The sequence below is a fragment of the Bombina bombina genome, chromosome 10 (assembly GCF_027579735.1).
Source record: "Bombina bombina isolate aBomBom1 chromosome 10, aBomBom1.pri, whole genome shotgun sequence".
Classification (NCBI taxonomy): Eukaryota; Metazoa; Chordata; class Amphibia; order Anura; family Bombinatoridae; genus Bombina; species Bombina bombina.
In genome coordinates, this window is record NC_069508.1 from 101,926,297 (window position 1) to 101,945,692 (window position 19,396).

The following is a 19,396-nucleotide window of genomic DNA, read 5'->3' on the forward strand; positions in this document are numbered from 1 at the left end:
TCAGATCCATGTCTGGAATGCCCCACAGGTGAGTGACTTGGGCAAAGATTTCCGGATGGAGTTCCCACTCCCCCGGATGCAATGTCTGACGACTCAGAAAATCCGCTTCCCAATTTTCCACTCCTGGGATGTGGATAGCAGACAGGTGGCAGGAGTGAGACTCCGCCCATAGAATGATTTTGGTCACTTCTTCCATCGCTAGGGAACTCCTTGTTCCCCCCTGATGGTTGATGTACGCAACAGTTGTCATGTTGTCTGATTGAAACCGTATGAACTTGGTCCTCGCTAGCCGAGGCCAGGCCTTGAGAGCATTGAATATCGCTCTCAGTTCCAGAATATTTATCGGTAGAAGAGATTCTTCCCGAGACCAAAGACCCTGAGCTTTCAGGGATCCCCAGACCGCGCCCCAGCCCATCAGACTGGCGTCGGTCGTGACAATGACCCACTCTGGTCTGCGGAACGTCATCCCTTGAGACAGATTGTCCAGGGACAGCCACCAACGGAGTGAGTCTCTGGTCCTCTGATTTATTTGTATCTTCGGAGACAAGTCTGTATAGTCCCCATTCCACTGACTGAGCATGCACAGTTGTAATGGTCTTAGATGAATGCGCGCAAAAGGAACTATGTCCATCGCCGCTACCATCAACCCGATCACTTCCATGCACTGAGCTATGGAAGGAAGAGGAACGGAATGAAGTATCCGACAAGAGTCTAGAAGTTTTGTTTTTCTGGCCTCTGTTAGAAAGATCCTCATTTCTAAAGAGTCTATAATTGTTCCCAAGAAGGGAACCCTTGTTGACGGGGATAGAGAACTCTTTTCCACGTTCACTTTCCAGCCGTGAGATCTGAGAAAGGCCAGGACAATGTCCGTGTGAGCCTTTGCTTGAGGAAGGGACGACGCTTGAATCAGAATGTCGTCCAGGTAAGGTACTACTGCAATGCCCCTTGGTCTTAGCACCGCTAGAAGGGAGCCTAGTACCTTTGTGAAAATCCTTGGAGCAGTGGCTAATCCGAAAGGAAGCGCCACGAACTGGTAATGTTTGTCCAGGAATGCAAACCTTAGGAACCGATGATGTTCCTTGTGGATAGGAATATGTAGATACGCATCCTTTAAATCCACCGTGGTCATGAATTGACCCTCCTGGATGGAAGGAAGAATAGTTCGAATGGTTTCCATCTTGAAAGATGGAACCTTGAGAAACTTGTTTAAGATCTTGAGATCTAAGATTGGTCTGAACGTTCCCTCTTTTTTGGGAACTATGAACAGATTGGAGTAGAACCCCATCCCTTGTTCTCTTAGTGGAACAGGATGAATCACTCCCATTTTTAACAGGTCTTCTACACAATGTAAGAACGCCTGTCTTTTTATGTGGTCTGAAGACAACTGAGACCTGTGGAACCTCCCCCTTGGGGGAAGTCCCTTGAATTCCAGAAGATAACCCTGGGAGACTATTTCTAGCGCCCAAGGATCCAGAACATCTCTTGCCCAAGCCTGAGCGAAGAGAGAGAGTCTGCCCCCCACCAGATCCGGTCCCGGATCGGGGGCCAATATTTCATGCTGTCTTGGTAGCAGTGGCAGGCTTCTTGGCCTGCTTTCCCTTGTTCCAGCCTTGCATTGGTCTCCAAGCTGGCTTGGCTTGAGAAGTATTACCCTCTTGCTTAGAGGACGTAGCACTTTGGGCTGGTCCGTTTTTACGAAAGGGACGAAAATTGGGTCTATTTTTTGCCTTGAAAGGCCGATCCTGAGGAAGGGCGTGGCCCTTACCCCCAGTGATATCCGAGATAATCTCTTTCAAGTCAGGGCCAAACAGCGTTTTCCCCTTGAAAGGAATGTTTAGTAGCTTGTTCTTGGAAGACGCGTCAGCCGACCAAGATTTCAACCAAAGCGCTCTGCGCGCCACAATAGCAAACCCAGAATTCTTAGCCGCTAACCTAGCCAATTGCAAAGTGGCGTCTAGGGTGAAAGAATTAGCCAATTTGAGAGCATTGATTCTGTCCATAATCTCCTCATAAGGAGGAGAATCACTATCGAGCGCCTTTATCAGTTCATCAAACCAGAAACATGCGGCTGTAGTGACAGGGACAATGCATGAAATTGGTTGTAGAAGGTAACCCTGCTGAACAAACATCTTTTTAAGCAAACCTTCTAATTTTTTATCCATAGGATCTTTGAAAGCACAACTATCCTCTATGGGTATAGTGGTGCGTTTGTTTAAAGTAGAAACCGCTCCCTCGACCTTGGGGACTGTCTGCCATAAGTCCTTTCTGGGGTCGACCATAGGAAACAACTTTTTAAATATGGGGGGAGGGACGAAAGGAATACCGGGCCTTTCCCATTCTTTATTAACAATGTCCGCCACCCGCTTGGGTATAGGAAAAGCTTCTGGGAGCTCCGGCACCTCTAGGAACTTGTCCATTTTACATAGTTTCTCTGGGATGACCAACTTTTCACAATCATCCAAAGTGGATAATACCTCCTTAAGCAGAATGCGGAGATGTTCCAACTTAAATTTAAATGCAATTACATCAGGTTCAGCCTGTTGAGAAATGTTCCCTGAATCAGTAATTTCTCCCTCAGACAAAACCTCCCTGGCCCCCTCAGATTGGGTTAGGGGCCCTTCAGAGATATTAATATCAGCGTCGTCATGCTCTTCAGTAACTAAAACAGAGCAGCCACGCTTACGCTGACAAGGGTTCATTTTGGCTAAAATGTTTTTGACAGAATTATCCATTACAGCCGTTAATTGTTGCATAGTAAGCAGTATTGGCGCGCTAGATGTACTAGGGGCCTCCTGAGTGGGCAAGACTCGTGTAGACGAAGGAGGGAATGATGCAGTACCATGCTTACTCCCCTCACTTGAGGAATCATCTTGGGCATCATTGTCATTATCACATAAATCACATTTATTTAAATGAACAGGAATTCTGGCTTCCCCACATTCAGAACACAGTCTATCTGGTAGTTCAGACATGTTAAACAGGCATAAACTTGATAATAAAGTACAAAAAACGTTTTAAAATAAAACCGTTACTGTCACTTTAAATTTTAAACTGAACACACTTTATTACTGCAATTGCGAAAAAACATGAAGGAATTGTACAAAATTCACCAAATTTTCACCACAGTGTCTTAAAGCCTTAAAAGTATTGCACACCAAATTTGGAAGCTTTAACCCTTAAAATAACGGAACCGGAGCCGTTTTAACACTTTAACCCCTTTACAGTCCCTGGTATCTGCTTTGCTGAGACCCAACCAAGCCCAAAGGGGAATACGATACCAAATGACGCCTTCAGAAAGTCTTTTCTAAGTATCAGAGCTCCTCTCACATGCGACTGCATGCCATGCCTCTCAAAAACAAGTGCGCCACACCGGCGCGAAAATGAGGCTCTGCTTTGTCTAATACAGTGCCTGCCGATATTATAATATCAATAAACCCAGATAAAATGATTCCTCAAAGCTAAATATGTTTTAAAACTTAATCGATTTAGCCCAGAAAAAGTCTACAATCTTAATAAGCCCTTGTGAAGCCCTTATTTACCATCGTAATAAACATGGCTTACCGGATCCCATAGGGAAAAATGACAGCTTCCAGCATTACATCGTCTTGTTAGAATGTGTCATACCTCAAGCAGCAAGAGACTGCACACTGTTCCCCCAACTGAAGTTAATTGCTCTCAACAGTCCTGTGTGGAACAGCCATGGATTTTAGTTACGGTGCTAAAATCATTTTCCTCATACAAACAGAAATCTTCATCTCTTTTCTGTTTCTGAGTAAATAGTACATACCAGCACTATTTTAAAATAACAAACTCTTGATTGAATAATAAAAACTACAGTTAAACACTAAAAAACTCTAAGCCATCTCCGTGGAGATGTTGCCTGTACAACGGCAAAGAGAATGACTGGGGTAGGCGGAGCCTAGGAGGGATCATGTGACCAGCTTTGCTGGGCTCTTTGCCATTTCCTGTTGGGGAAGAGAATATCCCACAAGTAAGGATGACGCCGTGGACCGGACACACCTATGTTGGAGAAATAAAAATATAAATATATGCCTGTCTTAATAAACAGGGCGGGCCGTGGACTCGATACATCACAAGAGAAATAAATTTATCAGGTAAGCATAAATTATGTTTTCTCTTGTAAGATGTATCGAGTCCACGGATTCATCCTTACTTGTGGGATACTAATACCAAAGCTTTAGGACACGGATAAAGGGAGGGACAAGACAGCGACCTTAAACGGAAGGCACCACTGCTTGTAGAACCTTTCTCCCAAAAATAGCCTCCGAAGAAGCAAAAGTATCAAATTTGTAAAATTTGGAAAAAGTATGAAACGAAGACCAAGTCGCCGCATTACAAATCTGTTTAACAAAAGACTAATTTTTAAAAGCCATGTGGAAGCCACAGCTCTAGTAAAATGAGCAGTAATTCTTTCAGGAGACTGGAAAAAGCAAAGGTTGGATAGAAAAACTAACCAATTCAAAGTATACACAAATAGCACTCACAAGTCCATGTCATGATCAAGCGCTATAAAAGACACCTCCTCATAGTGTGTAAGTGGGTGGGTCAGATAGTCTGAATTTAAAATATAACTTTTATTATTAGTTTATTAAAAACAGCCAAAACAGACAAAAAACATACATTTAAAATTACGAATTGGAGGAAGGTCAGCGTGTATATGTAAAGTGAAAGCTAAAAGAGTAGCTACACGAGGGTCCAGGTACTAAGGAAGTATAACTGATTACTGATAAAGTATCTGGTAGTAAATGTATACCACTGTTTAAGCACAACACCCCTTTTTAGGCATATTCATTATCTAGTGAATAAACTGGGAGCTGCAGTATCCCAAGATTGACTGAGAAACTATGTGTCTATTGTATTTTTACTGAATGTCAGGGATCATATGGTCATTATTCATTGTGTCTGTGCTATTTTTTGCAGACATTAACTAATATTACATATTAAATCTAACATTAGTATTCTTAGTCATTTTTTGCCAATTGGAATCAGCTCTTCACGCAATTATTTAGTATTCACTTACTGTAGTCCTCTAGTCATAGGCTCCCAATCACAGTACAGCAACGTGATTATTGACTTATGTGGTCCTATCTCTTGATAGACTAGATACAATTTGTATACATTTACTACCAGATACTTTATCAGTAATCAGTTATACTTCCTTAGTACCTGGACCCTCGTGCAGCTACTCTTTTAGCTTTCACTTTACATATACACGCTGACCTTCCTCCAATTCGTAATTTTAAATGTATGTTTTTTGTCTGTTTTGGCTGTTTTTAATAAACTAATAATAAAAGTTATATTTTAAATTCAGACTATCTGACCCCCCCACTTACACACTATGAGGAGGTGTCTTTTATAGCGCTTGATCATGACATGGACTTGTGAGTGCTATTTGTGTATACTTTGAGTTGGTTAGTTTTTATATCCAACCTTTGCTTTTTCCAGTATTCCCCTTATACACAGCACCAACCTAGGAACTCACTTTCACTGTATTGGAGTATCCTTTTATTAGGCAATAGTCCGCTTGAATATTCAGTAGTGCCATTGGTTTCTTTTCTTTAGCCTATAATCTTTCAGGAGACTGTTGGCCAGCAGTCTCATAAGCCAAACGGATGATGCTTTTCAGCCAAAAGGAAAGAGAGGTAGCCGTAGCCTTCTGACCTCTCCGCTTACCAGAATAAACAACAAACAATGAAGATGTTTGACGGAAATCTTTAGTTGCTTGTAAGTAGAACTTTAAAGCACGAACCACATCAAGATTGTGCAACAGACGTTCCTTCTTTGAAAAAGGAATAGGACACAGTGAAGGAACAACAATCTATTGATTGATATTCTTATTAGAAACAGCCTTAGGAAGAAACCCAGGTTTGGTACGCAAAACCACCTTATCTGCATGGAAAATAAGATAAGGGGAATCACACTGTAAAGCATATAGCTCAGAAACTCTTCGAGCCGAAGAGATAGCTACTAAAAACAAAACTTTCCAAGATAGAAGCTTAATATCCATGGAATGCATAGGTTCAAACGGAACCCCTTGAAGAACTTTAAGAACTAAATTTAGGCTCCATTGCAGAGCAACAGGTTTAAATACAGGCTTGATTCTGACCAAAGCCTGACTAAATGCTCGAACGTCTGGGACATCTGCCAGACGTTTGTGTAGAAGAATAGACAAAGCAGATATTTGTCCTTATAAGGAACTAGCTGATAATCCCTTCTCCAAACCTTCTTGGAGAAAAGACAATATCCTAGGAATCCTAATCTTACTCCACGAGTAACCTTTGGATTCACACCAATAAAGATATTTGCACCAAATCTTATGATAGATCTTCCTGGTGACAGGCTTTCTAGCCTGAATGAGGGTATCAATGACCGACTCAGAGAAACCACGCTTTGATAGAATCAGGTGTTCAATCTCCAAGCAGTCAGACGCAGAGAAACTAGATTTGGATTAGAAGGTCCTGCCTCATTGGCAGAGTCCATGGTAGAACCGAGGTCATGTCCACTAAGTCTGCATACCAAGTCCTGCGTGGCCATGCAGGTGTTATCAGAATCACCAAAGCTCTCTCCTGCTTTATTCTGGCAACCAGATGTAGAAGGAGAGGAAATACATAGGCCAGATTGAAGGACCAAGGCACTGCTAGAGCATCTATCAGTACCGCCTTGGGATCCCGGGACCTGGACCCGTAACGAGAAAGTTTGGCATTCTGACGGGACGCCATCAGATCCAATTCTGGTGTGCCCCATAGCTGAATCAGCTGGGCAAATACCTCCAGATGAAGTTCCCACTCCCCCAGATGAAAAGTTTAACGACTTAGGAAATCCGCCTCCCAGTTCTCTACTCCTGGGATGTGGATTTCTGAGAGATGGCAAGAGTGATCCTCTGCCCATCGGATTATTTTGGTTATCTCCATCATCGCTAGATAACTCCTTGTTCCTCCTTTATGATTGATATAAGCTACAGTTGTGATGTTGTCCGACTGAAACCTGATGAATTTGGCCGCAGCAAGCTGAGGCCACGCCTGAAGCACATTGAATATCGCTCTCAGTTCTAGAATATTTATCTGGAGAAGAGATTCCTCCCAAGACCATAAGCCCTGTGCTTTCAGGGAGTTCCAGACTGCATCCCAGCCTAGCAGGCTGGTATCTGTCGTTACAATGAGCCACTCTGGCCTGCGAAAACACATTCCCTGAGACAGGTGGTCCTGAGACAACCACCAGAGAAGAGAATCTCTGGTCTCCTGGTCCAGATGCAGTTGAGGAGACAAATCTGCATAATCCCCATTCCACTGATTGAGCATGCATAGATGTAGTGGTCTGAGGTGTAGGCGGGCAAAAGGAACTATGTCCATTGCCGCTACCATGAGTCCGATTACCTCCATATACTGAGCCACTGATGGCCGAGGAATGGAATGAATAGCTCGGCAAGTGGTTAAGAGCTTTGATTTTCTGACCGCCATCAGAAATATTTTCATGTCTACTGAGTACCTAGGAAGGAAACTCTTATAAGAGAGAACTCTTTTTTTATGTTCACCGTCCACCCGTGAGATATCAGAAAAGCCAACACAATGTCCGTGTGAGACTTGGATAGCTGGAAAGTTGACGCCTGAAATAAGATGTCATCTAGATAAGGCGCCACTGCTATGCCCCGTGGTCGTAGAACCGCCAGAAGGGACCCTAGCACCCTTGTGAAAATTCTGTGAAGAGGGATGTGTAGATACGCATCCTTTTAGTCCACAGTGGTCATATATTGACCCTCCTGGATCAGAGGTAGAATAGACCGAATAGTCTCCATCTTGAATGATGGAACTTTGAGGAACTTGATTAGAATGTTGAGATCCAAGATTGATCTGAAAGTTCCCTCTTTTTTGCAAACCACAAACAGGTTTGAGTAAAAACCTAGCCCCTGTTCCTCTTTTGGGACTGGGCGGATCACCCCCATGGTATGTAGGTCTTCTACACAGCGTAAGAACGCCTCTCTCTTTGTCTGTTTACAGACAATCGAGAAATGTGAAAAGTCCCCCTTGGAAGAGAGCCTCTGAATTTCAGAAAATATCCCTGGGACACAATTTCTAAAACCCAGGGATCGTGAGCATCTCTTGCCCAAGCCTGAGCGAAGAGAGAGAGTCTGCCCCCTACTAGATCAGGTCCTGAATCGGGGGCTACCCCTTCATGCTGTCTTAGAGGCAGCTGCAGGCTTCTTGGCCTGTTTACCCTTGTTCCAAGCCTGGTAAGGTCTCCAGACTGACTTGGATTGGGCAAAATTCCCCTCTTGCTTTGCAGCAGAGGAAGCTGAAGCAGGACCACTCTTGAAATTCCAAAAGGAATGAAAATTATTTTGTTTAGTCCTCATCTTATTTGATCTATCCTGAGGGAGGGCATGACCTTTCCCTCCAGTGATGTCTGAAATAATCTCTTTCAGTTCAGGCCCGAATAGGGTCTTTCCTTTGAAAGGGATGTTCAAAAGTTTAGTTTTAGATGACACATCAGTAGACCAGGATTTAAGCCATAACCCCCTGCGTGCTAAAATGGCAAAACCTGAATTCTTTGCCGCTAATTTAGCCAGTTGAAAAGCGGCATCTGTAATAAAAGAATTAGCCAATTTAAGGGCCTTAATTCTGTCCAAAATTTCTTCTAATGGAGTCTCCATCTGAAGAGCCTCTTCTAGAGCCTCAAACCAGAAAGCAGCTGCAGTAGTTGCAGGAACAATGCACGCAATAGGTTTAAGAATAAAACCTTGATGAACAAAAATTTTCTTCAGGAGACCCTCTAATTTTTTATCCATAGGATCTTTGAAAGCACAACTGACTTCAATAGGTATAGTTGTACGCTTAGAGTAGAAATAGCTCCCTCCACCTTAGGAACTGTCTGCCACGAGTCTCGCATGTTGTCAGATATGGGAAACATTTTCTTAAAAACAGGAGGGGGAATGAACGGAATACCTGGTCTATCCCACTCCTTAGCAATAATATTCACAATCCTCTTAGGGACTGGAAAAAAAAAAAAACATCACTGTAAACAGGAACCTCTTAGTATTTATCCATCTTACACAATTTCTCTGGGACCACTATAGGGTCACAATCATCTTGAGCCGCTAATACCTCCCAGAGCAATAAGCGGAGGTGTTCAAGCTTAAATTTAAAGGCCGTCATATCAGAATCTGTCTGAGGAAGCGTCTTTCCTGAATCAGAAATTTCTCCCTCAGATAACAAATCCCTCACCCCTACCTCAGAGCATTGTGAGGGCATATCAGATACGGCTACTAAAGCGTCAGACTGCTCAGCATTTTTCCTTAACCCAGAGCTGTCCTGCTTTCCTTGAAAACCAGACAGTCAGGATAAAACCTCTGTGAGGGTTGTATTCATAACTGTGGCCATGTCTTGTAAAATAAATGAATTCGACACACTAGAGGTACTTGGCGTCACTTGTGCGGCCGTTACTGGTTGTGACACTTGGGGAGAGCTAGATGCTAAACCCTCATTTACTTCTGACTGAGAATCATCTATTGCTCTATTTTTAAGTGTGAATATATGTTCTTTATAGTTTATGGACATATCAGTACAATTGGGACACATTCTAAGAGGGGGTACCACAATGGCTTCCAAACATATTGAACAAGGATTTTCCTTGGTGTCAGACATGTTAAACAGGCTAGTGATGTAACAAGCAAGCTTGGAAAACACTGTAATCAAAGTAAATAACACTTAGAAATAAAACGGTACTGTGCCTTTAAGAGAAAAAAAGCTGCACAAATTCTGCAAAACAGTGTAAAAAAGCAGTAAACATAACAAAATTTTTACAGTAGTATCATATAGCCTTAGTAACTTTGCACAGCTATGCAAATAAACAATTAACCCCTTAATGGCAAAACCGGATTGAAAAAACATCAAAACCAGTAAAAAAGACTTTCAGCACTTTGCCACAGTTCTGCTGTGGCTCCTACCTGCCCTTCAGAACAATTTGTGGGGGGGAACAACATCTTTTACAGCCCTCAAACACGGCAGGAACCTCTGGAGAAGCAGTTAGAAGTTTCAGAGGAAAAGAAACTGCACAACTGAGGCACGAAAATGGGCCCCTCCCACCTCAATGTTTTGAGGCCTAACAGACAAACACTGGAGTGTCTCTAAATTAACCATGTGGGTTAGAAAACTCAAAAACAAGCCACAATGACCCCTTTAGTCCCTTCAAAAAAACGTTATAATTGCATCATTCACTGAATAAACAAAAACGTTTTTTACCAAACAGTGTCACCAGTAACTAATGAGCCCTTCATGCAAGCTGAAATTCCTATCCAAGTGTCTGAATACAGCTTACCCTTCCCTCATGGGGATATTGCCAGCCTTTTCTAGAAATAACACAGTCTGTCTAGAAAAAAATAGACTGACCATACCTTAATGCAGTTTAGCCTGCAAACTGTTCCCCCAACTGAAGTTTTCCTGTACTCTTCAGCCCTTGTGAGAACAGCAGTGGATCTTAGTTACAAAATGCGAAGATCATCATCCTCCTTGCAGAAATCTTCATCCCTTTTCTGCCAGAGAGTAAATAGTACACACCGGTACCATTTAAAAATAACAAACTTTTGCTTGAGAAAATAAAAACCTAACATTTTTGTCACCACACTCCTCTTTGCCCTTCCTAGCAGTTAAGCAGGCAGAGAGAATGACTGGGGGGTGGAGCTAAGGGGGGAGCTATATAGGCAGCTCTGCTGTGGGTGCTCTCTCTGACACTTCCTGTAGGGGAGGAGAATATCCCACAAGTAAGGATGAATCTGTGGACTCGATACATCTTACAAGAGAAATTTGATAATAGGAGTAAATTAGAAAGTTGCTTAAAATTGCATGCTCTATCTGAATCACGAAAGAAAAAATTTGGGTTCAGTGTCCCTTTAAACATTGTAAATTCATATACCACATCTCCGTTTTAATAGGAATGGGTTGTTGTTTTTTAAGTAGATTGCAGACATAACGAATATATAGGCATTCTATGGGAGTTTCAATGGCATTTCATGGGAGTAACCTGTATTTAAATGGGGAAACATTGTGGGTTTCTAATATTCAAAGCACTGTTCTCCCTCTATAGCTATACCTTTTCAGCCCTATCAGTCTCACCTGCTTTTCAGTTGCCAGATTGTCTAGTCTGACAAATCTAAAAAATTTATTTTCGCAAACACACAGTCTATTTTGTGTAAACACACTTTAAAGACAGTCATCCTTCTGCTAACTACATCATAGGTAAGTGGACTTTTGCTAAAGTTGCGATCCATATTATATCCTATGGGAGACACTCGTCAGCATAGTGATTTTCAGAACACTTTATATATATATATATATATATAAATCGCCAGACACAGACTGCGAGACCGACAAGGCCAGAAAACAAGTTTCTCGTAGGTATGACGGGATCTTAGAAACAACATCCTTTGAGCCAGGGACGGAACTACCATTTGTGCAGCAGGTGCGGTGACACCAGGGTTCAGGTGCTAAGGGGGCCCATAGTAGCAAGTTTATACATGTGTGCAGAATATGTACAATTCTAATGCAGGGGAGCCTTATATATTAGTGCAGGTTGCAGGTCCATCTAGCTATTCTCATAATTATTATACAGAGCAGCATGAATAATGTTACTATTGCTTACTACTGAGGTATCTTCGAGGGGCCCAAAACAAATTTGCACCAGGGTTTTTTGAGCTCTGTGTACAAACTAGCAAGGTTCAAAGAAAACCAGTCTAATCCAAAAAAAAAGAAAAGTTCAGAACACTGGGGAGACAGTGAAATGGGTAAAAGGAGTTTCCTGTTGAACAGTTTCCTTAAACCATTAAGGTAGAATTATTTCTACACAACTAGTGTAACTAAAGAAAAATACCACAAAATAGATTCATTGTTCTGTTCTGATTTTAGGAATACCTCATATGTCTAGGTTTCCAAATATTTTATAGTAAATATAGGCCAAGTACTAGGAAGATGAAATTATTGGTTTAACACTAAAACTTAGCAAAATTTGCTATGCTTGGACTATACGTTTATAAACCCTCACCAAATGAAAACCACTAGCTACACAAACGAATATATTTAAAGAAACACCCCAGGATATTTACCTAGAGGTTTTCTGACACTTTATATGAAACCATTGTAGTGCTACAATGAAGATTATAAATAAAAAAAAAAAATGCATATGTGCTGACTTTTCATTTATGACGTGATCACATCATGATGGGCGCACTTAATTGGGCATCACTGGACTGCCTCACTCTAGTCTGCAAAGTGATTGGCTGTCACAGTGATTGTATGCACAGTAACCGTCATACTTGACTGTTACTGCACTGTTGCTTACATGCAAACATCCTGCAACAGCACGAGATACACCCTAATCTCATATAATCAAGGCACCTAACAGGTATGCAATCACTGGGGCACACTCTTACCTAGGGTGGCCTCTGCGCTGCATCACTGCTGTACTACAATTATTTATTTTTTAAGAATGGTCATATGTTATCTCAAAGATGACAATATTTTAGCAATTTAAAGAGACATTTTTAGTTGCATATTTTAACCTTATCTATTTGATGTGATATCCAGAGCTCCACTGTACACTATAGCAATTATATATTTAATTAGTGAATAATTTACCTTGGTGTAGTGCACAAGAGAATTAGCAAAGAACCGACACAACTTCACAGTCTTCTGGAATAACCTTTGGTCTGTGCTTTCCTAAATAAAAACAGAAAACTTTATTTAAATGTTTCCCTAATGGAATGGCATCATGTTAAATAGAAACTTATATTTGATGAAGATTGCCCACAATGCCTTCTGAACTGCAAGCTTATTTTTATTAGCATAACCTTATGCACATGCCAGGCACTCTTAAATGTCCTTACTCCATGTTTCATGAATAAACAACCCTTTCTGAAAATAACTGCATATACCCATTATTTCTACAACGGTTATCCTCCAACTTCAGATCATGTTACGGAATGATACGGCCAATCTTCTCTATTGTCAGAGCGTTGGTCCGCGGTGCATTTTAATATAGCCCGCTGCGTGTTCCGTTCCATTGTGTGCATAATTCATCCCTTTACTTGCCGTCAATAAATTTGGATTACCTTCGGCACATCTTAGCGTTCTACTAGCTAGTCATGATTCAGATATAGCCTCCACAGCCTAAGGGGGTGTGTAATATGTAACCAATCAAATAATGGTAATGTTGTAGCGATGTAAACAACACCATGTGTGATTATTTTATTGGGCTTAAATAAAAGTTCTCACTTCTGAACAATTGCATTTGTGGTATTATAGTGATGGTTACATATTGCTATCAATAAGATACTTAAAGATGTATCTCTTAAAGTGAAAGTCAACCATAGCGTTTTTGAAATGCTAGGGTTGACTGTTGAAACAAATAAAGGGCACTTTCATTCATGAAGTATAAGATACTTCATGCAGAAAAGGAAATTTATGCTTACCCGATAAATTTATTTCTTCTACGATACGACGAGTCCACGGATTTCATCCTTACTTGTGGAATTTATCCTCCTGCTAACAGGAAGTGGCAAAGAGCACCACAGCAGAGCTGTATATATATAGCTCCTCCCTTCCCTCCACCTCCAGTCATTCGACCGAAGTTAGGAAGAGAAAGGAAAAGCCAAAGGTGCAGAGGTGACTGAAGTTTAACTAAAAAATATACCGGTCTTAAAAAATAACAGGGTGGGCCGTGGAGTCGTCGTATCGTAGAAGAAATAAATTTATCAGGTAAGCATAAATTTCCTTTTCTTCTACAAGATACGACGAGTCCACGGATTTCATCCTTACTTGTGGGATACAATACCAAAGCTACAGGACATGGATGAAAGGGAGGGACAAGACAGGGCCCTAAACGGAAGGCACCACTGCTTGAAGAACCTTTCTCCCAAAACCAACCTCAGAAGAAGCAACAGTATCAAATTTGCAAGGCTGCAACTTGGTCATCTCTTCACACTTTTTCCAAATTTTACAAATTTGATACTGTTGCTTCTTCTGAAGAAGCAACAGTATCAAATTTGTAAAATTTGGAAAAAGTGTGAAGAGATGACCAAGTTGCAGCCTTGCAAATTTGTTCAACAGAAGCATCGTTCTTAAAAGCCCATGAGGAAGCCACAGCCCTAGTGGAATGAGCCGGAATTCTTTCAGGAGGCTGCTGTCCAGCAGTCTCATATGCCAGAGGGATGATACTCTCCAGCCAAAAAGAAAGCGAGGTAGCCGTAGCTTTCTGACCCCTACGCTTTCCAGAAAAAACAATGAATAATTAAGATGATTGACGGAAATCCTTTGTCGCCTGTAAGTAAAACTTCAGGGCACGGACCACGTCCAAGTTATGCAACATACGCTCCTTCTTAGAAGAAGGGTTAGGACGCAAGGAAGGAACAACTATTTCCTGATTAATATTCTTATTAGAAACACCCATAGGAAGGAATCCAGGTTTGGTACGTAAAACCACCTTATCAGCATGGAAGATAAGGCGAATCACATTGTAATGCTGAAAGCTCCGAAATTCTACAAGCAGAATAGCAACCAAAAACAAAACTTTCCAAGATAACTTAATATCTATGTAATGCATGGGTTCAAACGGAACCCCTTGAGGAACATTAAGAACTAAATTCAAACTCCAGGGTGGAGCAATTGGTCTAAACACAGGCTTAATTCTGGTTAGAGCCTGACAAAAAGACTGAACGTCTGGAACATCTGCCAAACGTTTGTGTAGTAAAATTGACAAAGCAGAGATTTGTCCCTTTAAGGAACTCGCTGATAACCCTTTCTCCAATCCTTCTTGGAGAAAAGACAGAATCCTGGGAACCCTAACTCTACTCCATGAGTAGCCTTTGGATTCACACCAAAAAAGATATTTACGCCATATCTTATGATAGATCTTTCTAGTGACAGGCTTACGTGCCTGAATCAAAGTATCAATGACAGAATCAGAGAACCCCCGCTTAGATAAAATCAAGCGTTCAATCTCCAAGCAGTCATTTGCAGAGAAACTAGATTTGGGTGTTGGAAGGGTCCCTGAATGAGAAGGTCCTGCCTCAATGGAAGCTTCCACGGCGGCAGAGAGGACATGTCCCCTAGATCGGCATACCAAGTCCTGCGAGGCCACGCAGATGCGATTAGAATTACTGAAGCCCTCTCCTGTTTGATCCGAGCAATCACCCGGGGAAGTAGAGCAAACGGTGGAAACACATAAGCTAGGTTGAACGACCAAGGCACTGCCAAGGCATCTATCAGTTCGGCCTGAGGATCCCTTGACCTGGATCCGTATCTTGGAAGCTTGGCATTCTGACGAGATGCCATCAGATTCAACTCCGGTCTGCCCCATCTGAGGATCAGAGTGGCAAAGACCTCCGGATGGAGTTCCCACTCCCCCGGATGAAACGTTTGTCTGCTTAAAAAGTCAGCTTCCCAGTTGTCCACTCCTGGGATGTAGATTGCTGACAGATAAGAGTGGGCCTCCGCCCACCGAATTATCCTGGATACTTCTGTCATCGCTAAGGAACTCCTTGTTCCTCCCTGATGATTGATGTAAGCCGCAGTCGTGATATTGTCCGACTGGAAGCGAATGAATTTGGCCGAAGCCAACTGAGGCCACGCCTGAAGCGCATTGAATATTGCTCTCAATACCAGAATATTGATTGGAAGTAGAGACTCCGACCGAGTCCACACACCCTGAGCTTTCAGGGAGTTCCAGACTGCACCCCATCCTATCAGGCTGGCGTCCGTTGTCACTATCACCCATAAGGGTCTGCGGAAGCACGTCCCTTGGGACAGATGATCTTGACACAACCACCAAAGAAGAGAGTCTATTGTCTCCTGATCCAGATCTATCTGAGGAGAAAAATTTGCATAATCTCCATTCCACTGTCTGAGCATGCTCAGCTGTAGAGGTCTGAGATGAAAACGAGCAAATGGAATGATATCCATTGCCGCCACCATCAATCCAATTACCTCCATGCACTGGGCCACTGATGGCCGAGGATTGGACTGAAGGGCTCGGCATGTATTCAGAATCTTTAACTTTCTGACCTCTGTCAAGAAAATTTTCATGGATATGGAATCTATTAGAGTTCCCAGGAAGGGAACCTTGGTCTGTGGAATTAATGAACTCTCTTCTAGATTCACCTTCCATCCGTGAGTCCTCAGAAAGGACAGAACCATGTCTGTATGAGACTTTATCAGATGGTAAGACGACGTCTGGATTAGAATATCTTCCAGATAAGGCGCAATTGCAATAACCCACGGCCTGAGAACCGCCAGAAGGGACCCTACCCTAAAACCTTCGTGAAGATCCTGGGTGCTGTGGCCAACCCGAAGGGAAGAGCCACAAACTGAAAATGTTTGTCCAGGAAGGCAAACCTTAGGAACTGATGATGAACCTTGTGGATAGGAATATGAAGGTATGCATCCTTCAAGTCCACGGTAGTCATATATTGACCCTCCTGGATCAATGGCGGAATTGTTCGAATAGTCTCCATTTTGAAGGATGGGACTCTGAGAAACTTGTTTTGACTCTTTAGATCTAAAATGGGTCGAAACGTGCCCTCTTTTTTGGGGACCACGAAAAGATTTGAGTAAAACCCCTGTCCCAGTCTTGGAACGGGACGAATTACTCCCATAGTAGAAAGGTCTTTTACACAACGTAAGAACGCCTCTCTTTTTGTCTGGTCTGCAGACAATCGTGACAGAAGAAACCTTCCCCTTGGGAGACAACTTTTGAATTCCAGCTGATACCCTTGGGACACGATCTCCAGCGTCCAAGGATCCTGAACATCTCTTACCAAAGCCTGGGCAAAGAGAGAAAGTCTGCCACCTACTAGATCCGGTCCCGGATCGGGGGCCGCCCCTTCATGCTGTTTTAGTAGCAGCGCTAAAATAGCAAATCCGGGATTCTTAGCCGCCAACTTGGCAATCTGAAAGGCGGCATCTGTAATAAAAGAATTAGCCAGCTTAAGAGCCTTAATTCTATCTAAAATATCCTCTAAAGGAGTCTCAGTCTTAAGAGACTCCTCTAAAGCATCAAACCAGAAGGCCGCCACAGTGGTAACTGGTACAATGCAGGCCGTTGGTAAAAGGAAACCCTGATGAATAATTTTTTTCTTTAGGAGACCCTCCAATTTCTTATCCATAGGGTCTTTGAAAGCACAACTGTCTTCAATGGGAATAGTTGTATGCTTAGCCAGGGTAGATATAGCTCCCTCCCCTTTAGGGACTGTTTTCCAAGAATCCCGAACAGTGTCAGCTATGGGATACATCTTCTTAAAATTAGGGGAAGGTGCGAACGGGATACCTGGTCTTTCCCATTCCCGTGTAACAATTTCCGAAATTCTTTTAGGAACTGGAAAAACAGAGTAAGTAGGTAACTAAGTATTTGTCCATCTTGCACAATTTTTCTGGTGGAACCACAATAGAGTCACAGTCATCCAGAGTCGCTAAAACCTCCCTAAGTAATAGACGGAGGTGTTCAAGCTTAAATCTAAAGGACATGACGTCCGTGTCTTTCTGAGGTAACAAGCTTCCAGAGTCGGAAAGTTCTCCCTCAGACAGAAGTTCCCTGACCCCCAAATCAGATCCCTGTGAGGGTACATCGGAAAAAGCTACTACAGCGTCAGAAGTCGCAGCAGTCTCATGGACCTCTGTCCTGCTACGCTTGCCCTGTAATACAGGCAGCTTAGATAGTACCTCTGTAAGGGTATTTGACATAACTGTAGCCATATCCTGCAGAGTAAATGAATTAGACGCGGTCGAAGAACCTGGCGTCGCTTGGGTGGGCGTTATAGGTTGTGACGCTTGGGGAGAATTTGATGGCATATCCCGACTCTCCTCAGACTGAGAATCATCCTTAGACACCCTTTTATTACCTAAAATATGCTTTTTACATTGTAAGGCCCTTTCAGTACATGAGGGACAAAATGTAAGAGGGGGTTCCACATTGGCATCCAAACACACATAGAACAAGTGTGATCCGATAGATCAGACATGATAAACAGCAATACTGGTCGTGTCAGAAATAAAAATAAACAAGTACTGAGATTTTAAAAAATAAGCGTTACTGTGCCTTTAAATTTTAAAATGATCAAAAAAAATTCTGCAGCTAAAATGATATAGGCGTTTTGACAAAAACAATAACTGCTTAGCTGCTGTCCCAGTGAAAGTTAATCCTTAGTAAAAAGGAGTAATAAGTAGTATAATAAGCAGTGAATACCCGGTCTTTTATCACCCCTGCACCAAGCCACAGCTCTGCTGTGGAGCTTAACTAAAAAAAGACACGCCACTAACACTGCCTGGGTCCGCTTGTTATAATCGCTTAGAGCAAGCTGACCGAAAAGAACCTTCCTTGCCAGAACGGATTAGCAAGTGCGCACCAGACACGCGAAACTGAAGCCCCGCCCATCGTGGGCAGTATAGTCAAAAAATAAAAAGGGCGCCTTAAATACATTATAGTGCCGGACAACCCCAGATAGCCAAAGTGGTCCCCAACTAACTACACATCCACAAATAGGACATAGTTCTCCAGCGTCAGCCAAACACATATGACTCCTATTGTCATGCCGCAATGAGACTGAATCAGTCCAGAAGGTATTAGAGCTAACCGTCCTCTGCCAAAGATCGTGTCACATAACACCCACCTTCCTTACTTAAACTACCCACTCAGCATAGGAATAGTGTGAGTAAAGGAATACATACAGGGAAATAAACTTATTTTATGTAAGTACATTACCCCCATTTGAGTTGCAGCAAACCAGAAAACATAAAAGACTGTACATACCATAGTGCTGATCTGAGTCTGTCCCACATGCTCAAGAGGACTCTTTACCTCACCTCCTGTAGATTTGTGGGAACAAAGAGGGCCTTATGTGATATTCCTATAAGGCCATCAGTAGGGCAGCACCAGCATGGGGAGTCAGAGAGAAAATAATAAAAACTCCTCAGTTCCCCTTAGATGAAAACAACGGATGTTCCCTGATAAAAAATAGCACTCACTGGCACTATTTGGAAAATAATAAACTCTTGATTGAAGAAATTAAACACCTCACTTTACCTCTTCCTAGTACTAACACAGGCAAAGAGAATGACTGGAGGGAAGGGAGGAGCTATATATACAGCTCTGCTGTGGTGCTCTTTGCCACTTCCTGTTAGCAGGAGGATAAATTCCACAAGTAAGGATGAAATCCGTAGACTCGTCGTATCTTGTAGAAGAAAGTGCCTTTATTCGTATCAACTGTTCGCCGGGGTTGACTTTCACTTTAATAGATCTATTAAGCACTGTTCTGACAATGTGTCTAAGTTGATTTTCATAGATACATACATTTTATATGGACAAGTTCCATTATACAGAGATTTATTATTAATGACCA

General features: G+C 42.4%; 1 protein-coding gene across 1 annotated transcript in view; it reads right to left on the bottom strand.

Annotated features, from left to right (window-relative positions):
* FIRRM (FIGNL1 interacting regulator of recombination and mitosis) overlaps positions 1-19,396 on the bottom strand; it is a 367,507-nt gene that overhangs the window by 283,457 nt on the left and 64,654 nt on the right. The window contains exon 8 of the mRNA XM_053693168.1: positions 12,645-12,725. Coding sequence (XP_053549143.1) covers positions 12,645-12,725 — 81 coding nt within the window. The remainder of the gene's footprint in view (positions 1-12,644; positions 12,726-19,396) is intronic.